The sequence below is a fragment of the Biomphalaria glabrata genome, chromosome 14 (assembly GCF_947242115.1).
Source record: "Biomphalaria glabrata chromosome 14, xgBioGlab47.1, whole genome shotgun sequence".
Taxonomy (NCBI): Eukaryota; Metazoa; Mollusca; class Gastropoda; family Planorbidae; genus Biomphalaria; species Biomphalaria glabrata.
The window spans coordinates 383,532-406,602 of NC_074724.1; the positions used below are offsets into that span (position 1 = coordinate 383,532).

The following is a 23,071-nucleotide window of genomic DNA, read 5'->3' on the forward strand; positions in this document are numbered from 1 at the left end:
AATTCAGCCAGTGCTTCGATCCAGTTCATGTTTTTCTTTGTTTACTGGTTAAATTCATCCAGTGCTTCGATCCAGTTCATGTTTCCCTTTGTTTACTGGTTAAATTCATCCAGTGCTTCGATCTAGTTCATGTTTTCCTTTGTTTACTGGTTAAATTCATCCAGTGCTTCGATCTAGTTCATGTTTTCCTTGGTTTACTGGTTAAATTCATCCAGTGCTTCGATCCAGGCCATGTTTCCCTTTGTTTACTGGTTAAATTCATCCAGTGCTTCGAACTAGTTCATGTTTTCCTTTGTTTACTGGTTTAATTCATCCAGTGCTTCGAACTAGTTCATGTTTTCCTTTGTTTACTGGTTAAATTCATCCAGTGCTTCGATCCAGGCCATGTTTCCCTTTGTTTACTTGTTAAATTCATCCAGTGCTTCGATCTAGTTCATGTTTTCCTTTGTTTACTGGTTTAATTCATCCAGTGCTTCGAACTAGTTCATGTTTTCCTTTGTTTACTGGTTAAATTCATCCAGTGCTTCGATCCAGTTCATGTTTCCCTTTGTTTACTGGTTAAATTCATCCAGTGCTTCGATCTAGTTCATGTTTTCCTTTGTTTACTGGTTTAATTCATCCAGTGCTTCGAACTAGTTCATGTTTTCCTTTGTTTACTGGTTAAATTCATCCAGTGCTTCGATCAAGTTCATGTTTCCCTTTGTTTACTGGTTAAATTCATCCAGTGCTTCGATCTAGTTCATGTTTTCCTTTGTTTACTGGTTAAATTCATCCAGTGCTTCGATCTAGTTCATGTTTTCCTTGGTTTACTGGTTTAATTCATCCAGTGCTTCGAACTAGTTCATGTTTTCCTTTGTTTACTGGTTAAATTCATCCAGTGCTTCGATCCAGTTCATGTTTTCCTTTGTTTACTGGTTAAATTCATCCAGTGCTTCGATCTAGTTCATGTTTTCCTTGGTTTACTGGTTTAATTCATCCAGTGCTTCGAACTAGTTCATGTTTTCCTTTGTTTACTGGTTAAATTCATCCAGTGCTTCGATCCAGTTCATGTTTCCCTTTGTTTACTGGTTAAATTCATCCAGTGCTTCGATCTAGTTCATGTTTTCCTTTGTTTACTGGTTAAATTCATCCAGTGCTTCGATCCAGGCCATGTTTTCCTTTGTTTACTGGTTAAATTCATCCAGTGCTTCGATCTAGGCCATGTTTTCCTTTGTTTACTGGTTAAATTCATCCAGTGCTTCGATCTAGGCCATGTTTCCCTTGGTTTACTGGTTAAATTCATCCAGTGCTTCGATCTAGGCCATGTTTCCCTTGGTTTACTGGTTAAATTCATCCAGTGCTTCGATCTAGGCCATGTTTCCCTTGGTTTACTCGCTAGTTAGCCTATGGGTTCGGCGTAGGTAGATCCGATCATTGACACTGAGAACCGAGTTATTGAGCGGAAGGACTCCGGAGGCTCATTGGTCGAATGGAAGTCTCGAAAAGTCTCGTCAAGGTCGTCGTCTGCATCAATCTCCGACATTTCTGAAAAGATTTGTAAAGAATCATATCGTAACTCCACCTAGGACAATAAAACCAATAAACCCAGATATATCGTAATTCCACTAAACACTATAAAACCAATAAACCCAGATATATCGTAACTCCACCAAACACTATAAAACCAATAAACCCAGATATATCGTAACTTCACCTAGGACAATAAAACCAATAAACCCAGATATATCGTAATTCCACTAAACACTATAAAACCAATAAACCCAGATATATCGTAACTCCACCTAGGACAATAAAACCAATAAACCCAGATATATCGTAACTTCACCTAGGACAATAAAACCAATAAACCCAGATATATCGTAACTCCACCAAACACTATAAAACCAATAAACCCAGATATATCGTAACTTCACCTAGGACAATACAACCAATAAACCCAGATATATCGTAATTCCACTAAACACTATAAAACCAATAAACCCACATATATTGTAACTCCACCAAACACTATAAAACCAATAAACCCAGATATATCGTAATTCCACTAAACACTATAAAACCAATAAACCCAGATATATCGTAACTCCACCTAGGACAATAAAACCAATAAACCCAGATATATCGTAACTCCACCTAGGACAATAAAACCAATAAACCCAGATATATCGTAACTCCACCTAGGACAATAAAACCAATAAACCCAGATATATCGTAATTCCACCTAGGACAATAAAACCAATAAACCCAGATATATCGTAATTCCACTAAACACTATAAAACCAATAAACCCAGATATATCGTAATTCCACTAAACACTATAAAACCAATAAACCCAGATATATCGTAATTCCACTAAACACTATAAAACCAATAAACCCAGATATATCGTAATTCCACCAAACACTATAAAACCAATAAACCCAGATATATCGTAATTCCACTAAACACTATAAAACCAATAAACCCAGATATATCGTAACTCCACCAAACACTATAAAACCAATAAACCCAGATATATCGTAACTCCACCTAGGACAATAAAACCAATAAACCCAGATATATCGTAACTCCACCTAGGACAATAAAACCAATAAACCCAGATATATCGTAATTCCACTAAACACTATAAAACCAATAAACCCAGATATATCGTAACTCCACCAAACCCTATAAAACCAATAAACCCAGATATATCGTAACTCCACCAAACACTATAAAACCAATAAACCCAGATATATCGTAACTCCACCAAACACTATAAAACCAATAAACCCAGATATATCGTAACTCCACCTAGGACAATAAAACCAATAAACCCAGATATATCGTAACTCCACCTAGGACAATAAAACCAATAAACCCAGATATATCGTAACTCCACCTAGGACAATAAAACCAATAAACCCAGATATATCGTAACTTCACCTAGGACAATAAAACCAATAAACCCAGATATATCGTAATTCCACTAAACACTATAAAACCAATAAACCCAGATATATCGTAACTCCACCTAGGACAATAAAACCAATAAACCCAGATATATCGTAATTCCACTAAACACTATAAAACCAATAAACCCAGATATATCGTAACTCCACCTAGGACAATAAAACCAATAAACCCAGATATATCGTAATTCCACTAAACACTATAAAACCAATAAACCCAGATATATCGTAACTCCACCAAACACTATAAAACCAATAAACCCAGATATATCGTAACTTCACCTAGGACAATACAACCAATAAACCCAGATATATCGTAATTCCACTAAACACTATAAAACCAATAAACCCAGATATATCGTAACTCCACCAAACACTATAAAACCAATAAACCCAGATATATCGTAACTCCACCTAGGACAATAAAACCAATAAACCCAGATATATCGTAATTCCACTAAACACTATAAAACCAATAAACCCAGATATATCGTAATTCCACCAAACACTATAAAACCAATAAACCCAGATATATCGTAACTTCACCTAGGACAATAAAACCAATAAACCCAGATATATCGTAATTCCACTAAACACTATAAAACCAATAAACCCAGATATATCGTAACTCCACCTAGGACAATAAAACCAATAAACCCAGATATATCGTAATTCCACTAAACACTATAAAACCAATAAACCCAGATATATCGTAACTCCACCAAACACTATAAAACCAATAAACCCAGATATATCGTAACTTCACCTAGGACAATACAACCAATAAACCCAGATATATCGTAATTCCACTAAACACTATAAAACCAATAAACCCAGATATATCGTAACTCCACCAAACACTATAAAACCAATAAACCCAGATATATCGTAACTCCACCTAGGACAATAAAACCAATAAACCCAGATATATCGTAACTCCACCTAGGACAATAAAACCAATAAACCCAAATATATCGTAATTCCACCTAGGACAATAAAACCAATAAACCCAGATATATCGTAATTCCACTAAACACTATAAAACCAATAAACCCAGATATATCGTAATTCCACTAAACACTATAAAACCAATAAACCCAGATATATCGTAATTCCACCAAACACTATAAAACCAATAAACCCAGATATATCGTAATTCCACTAAACACTATAAAACCAATAAACCCAGATATATCGTAACTCCACCAAACACTATAAAACCAATAAACCCAGATATATCGTAACTCCACCTAGGACAATAAAACCAATAAACCCAGATATATCGTAACTCCACCTAGGACAATAAAACCAATAAACCCAGATATATCGTAATTCCACTAAACACTATTAAACCAATAAACCCAGATATATCGTAACTCCACCAAACACTATAAAACCAATAAACCCAGATATATCGTAACTCCACCAAACACTATAAAACCAATAAACCCAGATATATCGTAACTCCACCAAACACTATAAAACCAATAAACCCAGATATATCGTAACTCCACCAAACACTATAAAACCAATAAACCCAGATATATCGTAACTCCACCTAGGACAATAAAACCAATAAACCCAGATATATCGTAACTCCACCTAGGACAATAAAACCAATAAACCCAGATATATCGTAACTCCACCTAGGACAATAAAACCAATAAACCCAGATATATCGTAACTTCACCTAGGACAATAAAACCAATAAACCCAGATATATCGTAATTCCACTAAACACTATAAAACCAATAAACCCAGATATATCGTAACTCCACCTAGGACAATAAAACCAATAAACCCAGATATATCGTAATTCCACCAAACACTATAAAACCAATAAACCCAGATATATCGTAACTCCACCTAGGACAATAAAACCAATAAACCCAGATATATCGTAATTCCACCAAACACTATAAAACCAATAAACCCAGATATATCGTAACTCCACCTAGGACAATAAAACCAATAAACCCAGATATATCGTAACTCCACCTAGGACAATAAAACCAATAAACCCAGATATATCGTAATTCCACTAAACACTATAAAACCAATAAACCCAGATATATCGTAACTCCACCAAACACTATAAAACCAATAAACCCAGATATATCGTAACTCCACCAAACACTATAAAACCAATAAACCCAGATATATCGTAACTCCACCAAACACTATAAAACCAATAAACCCAGATATATCGTAACTCCAACTAGGACAATAAAACCAATAAACCCAGATATATCGTAACTCCACCTAGGACAATAAAACCAATAAACCCAGATATATCGTAACTCCACCTAGGACAATAAAACCAATAAACCCAGATATATCGTAACTTCACCTAGGAATATAAAACCAATAAACCCAGATATATCGTAATTCCACTAAACACTATAAAACCAATAAACCCAGATATATCGTAACTCCACCTAGGACAATAAAACCAATAAACCCAGATATATCGTAATTCCACTAAACACTATAAAACCAATAAACCCAGATATATCGTAACTCCACCTAGGACAATAAAACCAATAAACCCAGACATATCGTAATTCCACTAAACACTATAAAACCAATAAACCCAGATATATCGTAACTCCACCAAACACTATAAAACCAATAAACCCAGATATATCGTAACTTTACCTAGGACAATACAACCAATAAACCCAGATATATCGTAATTCCACTAAACACTATAAAACCAATAAACCCAGATATATCGTAACTCCACCAAACACTATAAAACCAATAAACCCAGATATATCGTAATTCCACTAAACACTATAAAACCAATAAACCCAGATATATCGTAACTCCACCTAGGACAATAAAACCAATAAACCCAGATATATCGTAATTCCACTAAACACTATAAAACCAATAAACCCAGATATATCGTAATTCCACCAAACACTATAAAACCAATAAACCCAGATATATCGTAACTTCACCTAGGACAATAAAACCAATAAACCCAGATATATCGTAACTCCACCTAGGACAATAAAACCAATAAACCCAGATATATCGTAATTCCACTAAACACTATAAAACCAATAAACCCAGATATATCGTAACTCCACCAAACACTATAAAACCAATAAACCCAGATATATCGTAACTTCACCTAGGACAATACAACCAATAAACCCAGATATATCGTAATTCCACTAAACACTATAAAACCAATAAACCCAGATATATCGTAACTCCACCAAACACTATAAAACCAATAAACCCAGATATATCGTAACTCCACCTAGGACAATAAAACCAATAAACCCAGATATATCGTAACTCCACCTAGGACAATAAAACCAATAAACCCAGATATATCGTAATTCCACCTAGGACAATAAAACCAATAAACCCAGATATATCGTAATTCCACTAAACACTATAAAACCAATAAACCCAGATATATCGTAATTCCACTAAACACTATAAAACCAATAAACCCAGATATATCGTAATTCCACTAAACACTATAAAACCAATAAACCCAGATATATCGTAATTCCACCAAACACTATAAAACCAATAAACCCAGATATATCGTAATTCCACTAAACACTATAAAACCAATAAACCCATATATATCGTAATTCCACCAAACACTATAAAACCAATAAACCCAGATATATCGTAACTCCACCAAACACTATAAAACCAATAAACCCAGATATATCGTAACTCCACCAAACACTATAAAACCAATAAACCCAGATATATCGTAACTCCACCAAACACTATAAAACCAATAAACCCAGATATATCGTAACTCCACCTAGGACAATAAAACCAATAAACCCAGATATATCGTAACTCCACCTAGGACAATAAAACCAATAAACCCAGATATATCGTAACTCCACCTAGGACAATAAAACCAATAAACCCAGATATATCGTAACTTCACCTAGGACAATAAAACCAATAAACCCAGATATATCGTAATTCCACCAAACACTATAAAACCAATAAACCCAGATATATCGTAACTCCACCTAGGACAATAAAACCAATAAACCCAGATATATCGTAATTCCACCAAACACTATAAAACCATTAAACCCAGATATATCGTAACTCCACCTAGGACAATAAAACCAATAAACCCAGATATATCGTAACTCCACCTAGGACAATAAAACCAATAAACCCAGATATATCGTAATTCCACTAAACACTATAAAACCAATAAACCCAGATATATCGTAACTCCACCAAACACTATAAAACCAATAAACCCAGATATATCGTAACTCCACCAAACACTATAAAACCAATAAACCCAGATATATCGTAACTCCACCAAACACTATAAAACCAATAAACCCAGATATATCGTAACTCCACCTAGGACAATAAAACTAATAAACCCAGATATATCGTAACTCCACCTAGGACAATAAAACCAATAAACCCAGATATATTGTAACTCCACCTAGGACAATAAAACCAATAAACCCAGATATATCGTAACTTCACCTAGGACAATAAAACCAATAAACCCAGATATATCGTAATTCCACTAAACACTATAAAACCAATAAACCCAGATATATCGTAACTCCACCTAGGACAATAAAACCAATAAACCCAGATATTTCGTAATTCCACTAAACACTATAAAACCAATAAACCCAGATATATCGTAACTCCACCAAACACTATAAAACCAATAAACCCAGATATATCGTAACTCCACCTAGGACAATAAAACCAATAAACCCAGATATATCGTAACTCCACCTAGGACAATAAAACCAATAAACCCAGATATATCGTAATTCCACTAAACACTATAAAACCAATAAACCCAGATATATCGTAACTCCACCAAACACTATAAAACCAATAAACCCAGATATATCGTAACTCCACCAAACACTATAAAACCAATAAACCCAGATATATCGTAACTCCACCAAACACTATAAAACCAATAAACCCAGATATATCGTAACTCCACCTAGGACAATAAAACCAATAAACCCAGATATATCGTAACTCCACCTAGGACAATAAAACCAATAAACCCAGATATATCGTAACTCCACCTAGGACAATAAAACCAATAAACCCAGATATATCGTAACTTCACCTAGGACAATAAAACCAATAAACCCAGATATATCGTAATTCCACTAAACACTATAAAACCAATAAACCCAGATATATCGTAACTCCACCTAGGACAATAAAACCAATAAACCCAGATATATCGTAATTCCACTAAACACTATAAAACCAATAAACCCAGATATATCGTAACTCCACCTAGGACAATAAAACCAATAAACCCAGATATATCGTAATTCCACTAAACACTATAAAACCAATAAACCCAGATATATCGTAACTCCACCAAACACTATAAAACCAATAAACCCAGATATATCGTAACTTCACCTAGGACAATACAACCAATAAACCCAGATATATCGTAATTCCACTAAACACTATAAAACCAATAAACCCAGATATATCGTAACTCCACCAAACACTATAAAACCAATAAACCCAGATATATCGTAATTCCACTAAACACTATAAAACCAATAAACCCAGATATATCGTAACTCCACCTAGGACAATAAAACCAATAAACCCAGATATATCGTAATTCCACTAAACACTATAAAACCAATAAACCCAGATATATCGTAATTCCACCAAACACTATAAAACCAATAAACCCAGATATATCGTAACTTCACCTAGGACAATAAAACCAATAAACCCAGATATATCGTAATTCCACTAAACACTATAAAACCAATAAACCCAGATATATCGTAACTCCACCTAGGACAATAAAACCAATAAACCCAGATATATCGTAATTCCACTAAACACTATAAAACCAATAAACCCAGATATATCGTAACTCCACCAAACACTATAAAACCAATAAACCCAGATATATCGTAACTTCACCTAGGACGATACAACCAATAAACCCAGATATATCGTAATTCCACTAAACACTATAAAACCAATAAACCCAGATATATCGTAACTCCACCAAACACTATAAAACCAATAAACCCAGATATATCGTAACTCCACCTAGGACAATAAAACCAATAAACCCAGATATATCGTAACTCCACCTAGGACAATAAAACCAATAAACCCAGATATATCGTAATTCCACCTAGGACAATAAAACCAATAAACCCAGATATATCGTAATTCCACTAAACACTATAAAACCAATAAACCCAGATATATCGTAATTCCACTAAACACTATAAAACCAATAAACCCAGATATATCGTAATTCCACCAAACACTATAAAACCAATAAACCCAGATATATCGTAACTCCACCTAGGACAATAAAACCAATAAACCCAGATATATCGTAATTCCACCAAACACTATAAAACCAATAAACCCAGATATATCGTAACTCCACCTAGGACAATAAAACCAATAAACCCAGATATATCGTAATTCCACTAAACACTATTAAACCAATAAACCCAGATATATCGTAACTCCACCAAACACTATAAAACCAATAAACCCAGATATATCGTAACTCCACCAAACACTATAAAACCAATAAACCCAGATATATCTTAACTCCACCTAGGACAATAAAACCAATAAACCCAGATATATCGTAACTCCACCTAGGACAATAAAACCAATAAACCCAGATATATCGTAACTCCACCTAGGACAATAAAACCAATAAACCCAGATATATCGTATCTCCACCTAGGACAATAAAACCAATAAACCCAGATATATCGTAACTTCACCTAGGACAATAAAACCAATAAACCCAGATATATCGTAATTCCACTAAACACTATAAAACCAATAAACCCAGATATATCGTAACTCCACCTAGGACAATAAAACCAATAAACCCAGATATATCGTAATTCCACCAAACACTATAAAACCAATAAACCCAGATATATCGTAACTCCACCTAGGACAATAAAACCAATAAACCCAGATATATCGTTATTCCACCAAACACTATAAAACCAATAAACCCAGATATATCGTAACTCCACCAAACACTATAAAACCAATAAACCCAGATATATCGTAACTTCACCTAGGACAATACAACCAATAAACCCAGATATATCGTAATTCCACTAAACACTATAAAACCAATAAACCCAGATATATCGTAACTCCACCTAGGACAATAAAACCAATAAACCCAGATATATCGTAATTCCACTAAACACTATAAAACCAATAAACCCAGATATATCGTAATTCCACCAAACACTATAAAACCAATAAACCCAGATATATCGTAACTTCACCTAGGACAATAAAACCAATAAACCCAGATATATCGTAACTTCACCTAGGACAATACAACCAATAAACCCAGATATATCGTAATTCCACTAAACACTATAAAACCAATAAACCCAGATATATCGTAACTCCACCAAACACTATAAAACCAATAAACCCAGATATATCGTAACTCCACCTAGGACAATAAAACCAATAAACCCAGATATATCGTAACTCCACCTAGGACAATAAAACCAATAAACCCAGATATATCGTAATTCCACCTAGGACAATAAAACCAATAAACCCAGATATATCGTAATTCCACTAAACACTATAAAACCAATAAACCCAGATATATCGTAATTCCACTAAACACTATAAAACCAATAAACCCAGATATATCGTAATTCCACTAAACACTATAAAACCAATAAACCCAGATATATCTTAATTCCACCAAACACTATAAAACCAATAAACCCAGATATATCGTAATTCCACTAAACACTATAAAACCAATAAACCCAGATATATCGTAACTCCACCAAACACTATAAAACCAATAAACCCAGATATATCGTAACTCCACCTAGGACAATAAAACCAATAAACCCAGATATATCGTAATTCCACCAAACACTATAAAACCAATAAACCCAGATATATCGTAACTCCACCTAGGACAATAAAACCAATAAACCCAGATATATCGTAATTCCACCAAACACTATAAAACCATTAAACCCAGATATATCGTAACTCCACCTAGGACAATAAAACCAATAAACCCAGATATATCGTAACTCCACCTAGGACAATAAAACCAATAAACCCAGATATATCGTAATTCCACTAAACACTATAAAACCAATAAACCCAGATATATCGTAACTCCACCAAACACTATAAAACCAATAAACCCAGATATATCGTAACTCCACCAAACAATATAAAACTAATAAACCCAGATATATCGTAACTCCACCAAACACTATAAAACCAATAAACCCAGATATATCGTAACTCCACCTAGGACAATAAAACTAATAAACCCAGATATATCGTAACTCCACCTAGGACAATAAAACCAATAAACCCAGATATATCGTAACTCCACCTAGGACAATAAAACCAATAAACCCAGATATATCGTAACTTCACCTAGGACAATAAAACCAATAAACCCAGATATATCGTAATTCCACTAAACACTATAAAACCAATAAACCCAGATATATCGTAACTCCACCTAGGACAATAAAACCAATAAACCCAGATATATCGTAATTCCACTAAACACTATAAAACCAATAAACCCAGATATATCGTAACTCCACCTAGGACAATAAAACCAATAAACCCAGATATATCGTAATTCCACTAAACACTATAAAACCAATAAACCCAGATATATCGTAACTCCACCAAACACTATAAAACCAATAAACCCAGATATATCGTAACTTCACCTAGGACAATACAACCAATAAACCCAGATATATCGTAATTCCACTAAACACTATAAAACCAATAAACCCAGATATATCGTAACTCCACCTAGGACAATAAAACCAATAAACCCAGATATATCGTAATTCCACTAAACACTATAAAACCAATAAACCCAGATATATCGTAATTCCACCAAACACTATAAAACCAATAAACCCAGATATATCGTAACTTCACCTAGGACAATAAAACCAATAAACCCAGATATATCGTAATTCCACTTAACACTATAAAACCAATAAACCCAGATATATCGTAACTCCACCTAGGACAATAAAACCAATAAACCTAGATATATCGTAATTCCACTAAACACTATAAAACCAATAAACCCAGATATATCGTAACTCCACCAAACACTATAAAACCAATAAACCCAGATATATCGTAACTTCACCTAGGACAATACAAACAATAAACCCAGATATATCGTAATTCCACTAAACACTATAAAACCAATAAACCCAGATATATCGTAACTCCACCAAACACTATAAAACCAATAAACCCAGATATATCGTAACTCCACCTAGGACAATAAAACCAATAAACCCAGATATATCGTAACTCCACCTAGGACAATAAAACCAATAAACCCAGATATATCGTAATTCCACCTAGGACAATAAAACCAATAAACCCAGATATATCGTAATTCCACTAAACACTATAAAACCAATAAACCCAGATATATCGTAATTCCACTAAACACTATAAAACCAATAAACCCAGATATATCGTAATTCCACTAAACACTATAAAACCAATAAACCCAGATATATCTTAATTCCACCAAACACTATAAAACCAATAAACCCAGATATATCGTAATTCCACTAAACACTATAAAACCAATAAACCCAGATATATCGTAACTCCACCAAACACTATAAAACCAATAAACCCAGATATATCGTAACTTCACCTAGGACAATAAAACCAATAAACCCAGATATATCGTAACTCCACCTAGGACAATAAAACCAATAAACCCAGATATATCGTAACTCCACCTAGGACAATAAAACCAATAAACCCAGATATATCGTAATTCCACTAAACACTATAAAACCAATAAACCCAGATATATCGTAACTCCACCAAACACTATAAAACCAATAAACCCAGATATATCGTAACTCCACCAAACACTATAAAACCAATAAACCCAGATATATCGTAACTCCACCAAACACTATAAAACCAATAAACCCAGATATATCGTAACTCCACCTAGGACAATAAAACCAATAAACCCAGATATATCGTAACTCCACCTAGGACAATAAAACCAATAAACCCAGATATATCGTAACTCCACCTAGGACAATAAAACCAATAAACCCAGATATATCGTAACTTCACCTAGGACAATAAAACCAATAAACCCAGATATATCGTAATTCCACTAAACACTATAAAACCAATAAACCCAGATATATCGTAACTCCACCTAGGACAATAAAACCAATAAACCCAGATATATCGTAATTCCACTAAACACTATAAAACCAATAAACCCAGATATATCGTAACTCCACCTAGGACAATAAAACCAATAAACCCAGATATATCGTAATTCCACTAAACACTATAAAACCAATAAACCCAGATATATCGTAACTCCACCAAACACTATAAAACCAATAAACCCAGATATATCGTAACTTCACCTAGGACAATACAACCAATAAACCCAGATATATAGTTAATTCCACCAGACACTATAAAACCAATAAATCCATATATATAGTTAACTCCACCAAACACTATAAAACCAATAAACCCAGATATATCGTAACCCCACCTAGCACTATTAAAACCAATATACCCAGATACATCGTAACTCCACCCAGCACAATAAAACCAATAAAACCCAGATATATCTAGGTGACTAAAGGAATTATGAAAAGTACTTATAAATATAACTACCAATATTTAAAGAAGTAAAATATCCCCTTTCAGATCTTGCGACTTATAGGGCAGATGATGTAAAGGTCATCTGTGTATTCGGCCGACGCTTAACGAGTGTCACGTGTGTCACGTGGTCATAACAACGATCAACTTTCTTTACTTTCCCCAATTAACGTCAGGTTCTTATTAGAGTTGGTTGAACTCGGGGGCGCCCTAAAAAAAAAAAATCCCGAATTCAAAATCCAAGTCGCCACAGAGATTCAAACCCGACACCTTTTGGTTTGGAAGCCAAGCGCTTTACCACTTTGCCACTACACCATATATATGAGAGACTTGATCACGTGTTTTCAATAAGTTGTAACCCTAAGATTGAAAGCTGCAATTATCTGCTAATTAAAGACAAGCGTATTTTGTTTAGAATTGGAATTTCAATGTTTTATTTAAGAGTTCTGTGAAAGCTTATTTATAAGCCAACACAGCCCCTATCCACAGCAATATGTTATTTAAAATATTTTACCTATTTCTTTGTCCACTTCTGCAATAAAATCCTCTGTGGACAAATAGCGAGGCAGATGATTAGTAATGTAAAAGCAGAGTTACCCTTTAAGACTTTGCTATCTAGATGTCACATGATGTTAAAGTCTTCTGTATCTTTGGCCAACAGTTAACGAGCAGGGTGTCATGTGGCCAGCACAACGACCAACTGCATCTAGTTTCCCCAACTAAAGCCATGTATCCATTAGAGTTGGGGAGTAGGGGAGCCCTAAAAATCCCGATATTCAAAATCCCAGTCTTCGCCGAGATTCGAACCCAAAACCCCACGATCGGATGCCAAGAGTTTAATGAGCAGGGTGCCACGTGGCCAGAACAACGACCAACTGCCTATAATTTCCCTAACTAAAGTCAGGTACCCAGTTGAGCTCTAAGAATCCCGAAATTCAAAATTACAGTCTTCACCGAGATTCAAACCCAGGACCCCAGGTTCATTAGCCAAGCGCTTAACCACTCAACCACCGCGCCCCCAGATGATTAGAGACCATTGAATATATAATTAACAACAAAGACAATCTAATTAGTATATGTTGAAATCAAAGTTAGATTACACTTTGTCGTGATGCCTGTGACCAGTGTGTTGGGAGTTCGTATTGCCCCCAGAAGTCTGAAGTTCGAATCCCGCTGCCTTAACAGGATGAATAAAAGTTCGGATGTGGAAAAAACAACGTACCTGGTACTAAAAATTATGACCAAACATTACTTTCGTGAGGGCAATTAAAGAGGAATAGTTAACTAATATTTATTAACCAAATATGCATGTAATCTCGATACAAATCTAGTTAGCTAGAAAGAAAGAAAGAAACAAACAAACAATGAAAGCTAGAAAGAAAGAAAGAAAGAAAGAAAGAGAGAAAGAAAGAAAGAAAGAAAGAAAGAAAGAAAGAGAGAAAGAAAGAAAGAAAAAGGAAGAAAGAAAGAAAGAAAGAGAGAAAGAAAGAAAGAAAAAGGAAGAAAGAAAGAAAGAAAGAAGGAAAGAAAAAAAGTAAGAAAGAAAAAAAGGAAGAAAGAAAGAAAGAAAAAAAGGAAGAAAGAAAAAAAAAGAAAGAAAGAATGAAAAAAAGAAAGAAAGACAAAAGAAAGAAAGAAAGAAAAAAAGAAAGAAAGAAAAAAAGAAAGAAAAAAAGAAAAAATGAAAAAAAGAAAGAAAGACAAAAAGAAAGAAAGAAAGAAAGGAAAAAAGAAAGAAAGAAAAAGAAAGAAAGAAAGAAAGAAAGAAAGAAAGAAAAAAGAAAGAAAGAAAGGAAAAAAGAAAAAAGAAGAAAGAAAGAAAGAAAGAAAGAAAAAAGAAAGAAAGAAAAAAGAAAGAAAGAAAGAAAGAAAGAAAGAAAAAAAAGAAAGAAAAAAGAAAGAAAGAAAGAAAGAAAAAAGAAAGAAAGAAAGAAAGAAAAAAGAAAGAAAGAAAGGAAAAAAGAAAAAAAGAAAAAAAAAAAAAGAAAGAAAGAAAGGAAAAAAGAAAAAAAGAAAAAAGAAAGAAAGAAAGAAAGAAAGAAAGAAAGAAAAAAGAAAGAAAGAAAGGAAAAAAGAAAAAAAAGAAAAAAGAAAGAAAGAAAGAAAGAAAGAAAGAAAGAAAGAAAGAAAAAAAAAGAAAGAAAGAAAGAAAGAAAGAAAAAAAAGAAAGAAAAAAGAAAGAAAGAAAGAAAGAAAGAAAAAAAAGAAAGAAAAAAGAAAGAAAGAAAGAAAGAAAGAAAAAAGAAAAAAAGGAAAAAAGAAAAAAAGAAAAAAGAAAAAAAAGAAAGAAAAAAAAGAAAGAAAAAAGAAAGAAAAAAGAAAGAAAGAAAGAAAGAATGAAAGAAAGAAAGAAAGAAAAAAGAAAGAAAGAAAAAAAGAAAGAAAGAAAGAACGAAAGAAAGAAAGAAAAAAGAAAAAAAAGAAAGAAAGAATGAATGAAAGAAAGAATGAAAAAAAGAAAGATAGATAGATAGATAGATAGATAGATAGATAGATAGATAGATAGATAGATAGATAGACAGACAGATAGATAGATAGATAGATAGATAGATAGATAGATAGATAGATAGATAGATAGATAGACAACAGACAGACAGACCTTTTTGTTTTGATGACATGTCAGAGGCGTTGCTTATCTCCTCCTGTGCCACGATCTCCTGACAAAGGTCGGGACAGTACGGTCTGACTATTCTCTTCAGCTCGCGGCGAAATATGCTGCCATAGACACAGTACAAAACAACATTCATACTTTGACCTATGTAAAACAGCATGGCCGAAATGCCCAAACCTGTAAAAGAAACAACATTTTGAGAAGACCCAGAAGTAAATCTATTACAATTGTTTGTAAAATCACAACTCTCTTCTATAAATAAAACTTTTTAAAATCAATTATGAAATGCATATATTCTTTAAAAGATAAATCTGAACCAGATGTTACTAGTGATGGGCAAAAGTTAACTAAATAGTTAAAAATGTTTAGTTTAACTAAAAAAAAAAATTAGTTAAGGCCATTGTTTAACTAGACAAAAAAAGTTTAGTTAAAATCGTAGTTAAATAAAAAAAAATTTAGTTACTAACTAAAAAGTTTAATTAAAATTTTTACAACTTTTCAACATGTGGTCAGGGTTGAAACGCACTCCCTGTTTTCTGGTCATGTGACATCAATAACTTTGATTATAAAAAAAAAAAATGATGCAGTTAACTATTTAGACAGCCCCGAAAACAAAATTAAATCTGACCTAGTTTAAAGAAATTTAAATCTGACCTAGTTTAAAGAAATTTAAATCTGACCTAGTTTAAAGAAATTTAAATCTAAGCTAATTAAAACAAAGGCAAATCTGACTTAGTTTACATAATTGTTATTCTGGCTTAGTTTAATTGTAAATCTGGCCTAGTTTAAGCAAGTGTAATCTGACCTAATTTCGCTCTTGCCAAGTTGACTGCTGAAGTCAAATCAAAGATGACCGAGAAAGCGCTGTAGAACAATGCCAGGGGGATGTTGGTGGCCAGAAACAGCATGTTACTCAAGACGACCATTCGAAACAACTGATTTCTGACCTCTAGGAGTGAGATAAAATAGTCTTACAAAGCTAGACTATATTTATAGAAAATAGTCATAAAGTCATGATTTTATGTTTATAGAATAAAGTCATGCTATTATGCTTATAATAAATAAGGTCATGGTTTATGTTTCTATGCTTATAGAATAAAGTCATGGTTTTTATGCTTATAGAGTTAAGTCATAGTTTTATGTTTAGATAGGATAAAGTCATGATTTTACGCTTATAGAATAAAGTCATGGTTTTTATGCTTATAGAGTTAAGTCATAGTTTTATGTTTAGATAGGATAAAGTCATGATTTTACGCTTATAGAATAAAGTCATGGTTTTTATGCTTATAGAGTTAAGTCATAGTTTTATGTTTAGATAGGATAAAGTCATGATTTTACGCTTATTGAAAAAAGTCATGGTTTTTATGCTTATAGAGTTAAGTCATAGTTTTATGTTTAGATAGGATAAAGTCATGATTTTACGCTTATTGAATAAAGTCATGGTTTTTATGCTTATAGAGTTAAGTCATAGTTTTATGTTTAGATAGGATAAAGTCATGATTTTACGCTTATAGAATAAAGTCATGGTTTTTATGCTTATAGAGTTAAGTCATAGTTTTATGTTTAGATAGGATAAAGTCATGATTTTACGCTTATTGAAAAAAGTCATGGTTTTTATGCTTATAGAGTTAAGTCATAGTTTTATGTTTAGATAGGATAAAGTCATGATTTTACGCTTATTGAATAAAGTCATGGTTTTTATGCTTATAGAGTTAAGTCATAGTTTTATGTTTAGATAGGATAAAGTCATGGTTTTACGCTTATAGAATAAAGTCATGGTTTTTATGCTTATAGAGTTAAGTCATAGTTTTATGTTTAGATAGGATAAAGTCATGATTTTACGCTTATAGAATAAAGTCATGGTTTTTATGCTTATAGAGTTAAGTCATAGTTTTATGTTTAGATAGGATAAAGTCATGATTTTACGCTTATAGAATAAAGTCATGGTTTTTATGCTTATAGAGTTAAGTCATAGTTTTATGTTTAGATAGGATAAAGTCATGATTTTACGCTTATTGAAAAAAGTCATGGTTTTTATGCTTATAGAGTTAAGTCATAGTTTTATGTTTAGATAGGATAAAGTCATGATTTTACGCTTATTGAATAAAGTCATGGTTTTTATGCTTATAGAGTTAAGTCATAGTTTTATGTTTAGATAGGATAAAGTCTTGATTTTACGCTTATAGAATAAAGTCATGGTTTTTATGCTTATAGAGTTAAGTCATAGTTTTATGTTTAGATAGGATAAAGTCATGATTTTACGCTTATAGAATAAAGTCATGGTTTTTATGCTTATAGAGTTAAGTCATAGTTTTATGTTTAGATAGGATAAAGTCATGATTTTACGCTTATAGAATAAAGTCATGGTTTTTATGCTTATAGAGTTAAGTCATAGTTTTATGTTTAGATAGGATAAAGTCATGATTTTACGCTTATAGAATAAAGTCATGGTTTTTATGCTTATAGAGTTAAGTCATAGTTTTATGTTTAGATAGGATAAAGTCATGATTTTACGCTTATAGAATAAAGTCATGGTTTTTATGCTTATAGAGTTAAGTCATAGTTTTATGTTTAGATAGGATAAAGTCATGATTTTACGCTTATTGAAAAAAGTCATGGTTTTTATGCTTATAGAGTTAAGTCATAGTTTTATGTTTAGATAGGATAAAGTCATGATTTTACGCTTATTGAATAAAGTCATGGTTTTTATGCTTATAGAGTTAAGTCATAGTTTTATGTTTAGATAGGATAAAGTCATGATTTTACGCTTATTGAATAAAGTCATGGTTTTTATGCTTATAGAGTTAAGTCATAGTTTTATGTTTAGATAGGATAAAGTCATGATTTTACGCTTATAGAATAAAGTCATGGTTTTTATGCTTATAGAGTTAAGTCATAGTTTTATGTTTAGATAGGATAAAGTCATGATTTTACGCTTATTGAATAAAGTCATGGTTTTTATGCTTATAGAGTTAAGTCATAGTTTTATGTTTAGATAGGATAAAGTCTTGATTTTACGCTTATAGAATAAAGTCATGGTTTTTATGCTTATACAGTTAAGTCATAGTTTTATGTTTAGATAGGATAAAGTCATGATTTTACGCTTATAGAATAAAGTCATGGTTTTTATGCTTATAGAGTTAAGTCATAGTTTTATGTTTAGATAGGATAAAGTCATGATTTTACGCTTATAGAATAAAGTCATGGTTTTTATGCTTATAGAGTTAAGTCATAGTTTTATGTTTAGATAGGATAAAGTCATGATTTTACGCTTATTGAAAAAAGTCATGGTTTTTATGCTTATAGAGTTAAGTCATAGTTTTATGTTTAGATAGGATAAAGTCATGATTTTACGCTTATTGAATAAAGTCATGGTTTTTATGCTTATAGAGTTAAGTCATAGTTTTATGTTTAGATAGGATAAAGTCTTGATTTTACGCTTATAGAATAAAGTCATGGTTTTTATGCTTATAGAGTTAAGTCATAGTTTTATGTTTAGATAGGATAAAGTCATGATTTTACGCTTATAGAATAAAGTCATGGTTTTTATGCTTATAGAGTTAAGTCATAGTTTTATGTTTAGATAGGATAAAGTCATGATTTTACGCTTATAGAATAAAGTCATGGTTTTTATGCTTATAGAGTTAAGTCATAGTTTTATGTTTAGATAGGATAAAGTCATGATTTTACGCTTATTGAAAAAAGTCATGGTTTTTATGCTTATAGAGTTAAGTCATAGTTTTATGTTTAGATAGGATAAAGTCATGATTTTACGCTTATTGAATAAAGTCATGGTTTTTATGCTTATAGAGTTAAGTCATAGTTTTATGTTTAGATAGGATAAAGTCTTGATTTTACGCTTATAGAATAAAGTCATGGTTTTTATGCTTATAGAGTTAAGTCATAGTTTTATGTTTAGATAGGATAAAGTCATTATTTTACGCTTATAGAATAAAGTCATGGTTTTTATGCTTATAGAGTTAAGTCATAGTTTTATGTTTAGATAGGATAAAGTCATGATTTTACGCTTATAGAATAAAGTCATGGTTTTTATGCTTATAGAGTTAAGTCATAGTTTTATGTTTAGATAGGATAAAGTCATGATTTTACGCTTATAGAATAAAGTCATGGTTTTTATGCTTATAGAGTTAAGTCATAGTTTTATGTTTAGATAGGATAAAGTCATGATTTTACGCTTATAGAATAAAGTCATGGTTTTAATGTTATAAAAAAAAAAGTCATAATTATTGAAACGCTTCAAAGTAACAATTTGATGCGTCCACGAGATGTCATGAAACAACACTTATGATACGTTAAAAATATATGGCAGTGATGCGTAACCTCTTTCGGCCAGTGGTCAAGTCTAAATAGATCCTCGAACACTTCAACTAAGGTTTGGAAAGCTCGGTTTTCTCATAATCGCAGGCAGGGCCGGCCTTAGGCCACTGCAATCTATGCGGCTGCAGTGGGCCCCTCACTTTCACTATCACTTTCAATTAATTTACTTTAATAATCATAAATAAAAATCTAAATCTATCTCGACCTCTTAAAAAAGATCAAAAGCGATATTTTGCTAGTCGATAGTAAATCTAAAAGGCAGATCTGAATGTTTATCGGTTTTCATTGAAAAACTACCATCTGCTGTAGATGACTCGTAAAGTTAATTTTACCGTGATTTTGTACTTAGTAAAGTATAAATAAAATGCAAAGACGAATTTATTTTCTAATATAAAATCTTTAACTTTCACTTATTATCCTTATTCCCACCCAGACAGGGCCCCGCGCAATCCATTCCGCATAGGGCCCCGCAATCTGTAGAACCGGCCCTGATCGCAGGCTGTTATTGGACATTACTAGTATCTTTGTACTGTGTACTCTACTGCTCATTACACTGTGCACTATTCTGATTACTTAACTGAGTACTGCACCATTACCAATAAAATGCTTCCAATGGTATGCGTCTCACATAGACTCTGAAAAAACAGTCCAACTCATGGCCTTTATGTGCTTTTCAGAAATAGAGCCCGGCGGAACTGTTACCTCCGACAGGAGAAGGGCTCAAAAGCGAGCTATTGGCGCCTCAACCAATTAGTTTCGGGCGTGAGGGGCTCATTAGTCTTAGCTGAACACCCAAGAAGAAGGCAAACCTCCGCTGCCTTGCGGCTGTACTCTTACTCTGGAAAAGTTTCGAGAGACAGCCCTGAGGAAAATAGCGAACTGGTGACTCTCAGGCAGCTCGCATCACACAGAGCCATGCACTGGCAGATCCTGCGACGCTACTGAGCCGGATATTTGTCGCGCAGGTAAGGGAAGGGGCGCTGCTGTGTTGGCGACATCTTCCTGATCATTACTAATGCCCAAGCATTCGTTTCATGCTACCATCTCTTGAAGAACATTTCATGAAAGATGCCTTTCCAAACACGATTCTAAAAGACAACGTGTACCCATTAAACCCCTGTTACATCAGATCTTAACGAAGTGGTCGTCTCCTTTCCATTAGGACTAAAACTGGAAAAATTTTAAAACTCCTTTATCCCGCTTTCGGTCAGGGTGTTACAAGGTCATCTGTCGTCATCAAGAAGAACACAGCAGTCGAATTCATGAAGCGCTGGTTGTGAGTGTGTATGTGTTTCGTGTGTGAATGTTGTTCGTATTTGCATCTATAATGTTATTGCTACAGTATTTACGCTGAGGTGGTGAATTGTAAAAAAGTAATGTTCCCCTTTCAGACCTTGTGGTCTATATGGCAGATGGTAAAAAGGCCATCTGATTCTGTGACTTACGGTCTACGCGGGTGTCATATGACCAGCACAACGACCAACCGCCTTTACCTCTCCCCAACTAATGTCAGGTGCTAATTAGATCTGGGTGAACTCAGAGGCGCCATACGATCCCGAAATTAAAAATCCCAGTCTTCACCAGGATTTGAACCCTGAACTCAAGCGCTTTACCGCTCAACCACCTCGCCTCCGGTCCTCAACTGTAGTCAAACAGAATTTCCATTTGATAGGACCAATAAATATTATCTTATTTTGGCTTATCTTATCTTCTACAACAGTGTTTCCCAAGCGTTTGACTAAAGGTGTACCTTGTATAATTTGTTATATCCCTGAGTACCCCCCCCCCCCCATTGCACCTACGAGAAGTAGGAACATTATAAATTGTTGTTTTTTTTTAATCAGCGTAGTTAATGAGGTGCAACAGGTACCTCATCCAAAGTCTTCCCGTACCCCTGGGGGGTACCCGTACCCAACTTTGAGAAACACTGGTCTACAAGATGAACCAATATTCGATCTACCGATGCAGAGCACCAACTAAAGCTGTGGACTACAACTAATGGTGGTGAAAGACGGGATGGTGACGCTTACTTATGTTTGTCCATCTGGTGGCCATTGAGTGCGGAACCTGTGCATTATGGTTCCAGTACATGTAAGTATTGCAGACGAGCAAAAGCATGCCGGGAACGAAGGCAAAGATTGACATGCTGAGTGTACCCGTGGATCCGCCCTTGGAAATCTCACACCTATAAAGCTTGCTGTGGATATAATCAGAATGAACTGTGGATATAATCAGAGTGAACTGTGGACATGATCAGAATGAACCGTGGACATAATCGGAATCAACTGTGGACATAATCAGAATGAACTGAGGATATAATCAGAATGAACTGTGGATATAATCAGAATGAGCTGTGGACATAATCAGAATAAACTGTGGACATAATCAGAATGAGCTGTGTATATAATCAGAATGAGCTGTGGACATAATCAGAATG

At 33.5% G+C, this 23,071-nt stretch overlaps 1 protein-coding gene across 1 annotated transcript; it reads right to left on the reverse strand.

The window, feature by feature from the left end:
* Positions 1-758: 758 nt before the first annotated feature.
* LOC106078710 (uncharacterized) lies at positions 759-22,824 on the reverse strand. Its single transcript, XM_056011501.1, has 5 exons — positions 22,665-22,824; positions 17,102-17,245; positions 16,285-16,473; positions 14,200-14,232; positions 759-1,524 (listed from the first exon to the last, which is right to left on the reverse strand). The coding sequence occupies exons 1-5, from the start codon at positions 22,777-22,779 to the stop codon at positions 1,379-1,381; spliced, it is 627 nt and encodes a 208-aa protein (XP_055867476.1). The 5' UTR covers positions 22,780-22,824; the 3' UTR covers positions 759-1,378.
* Positions 22,825-23,071: the final 247 nt, after the last annotated feature.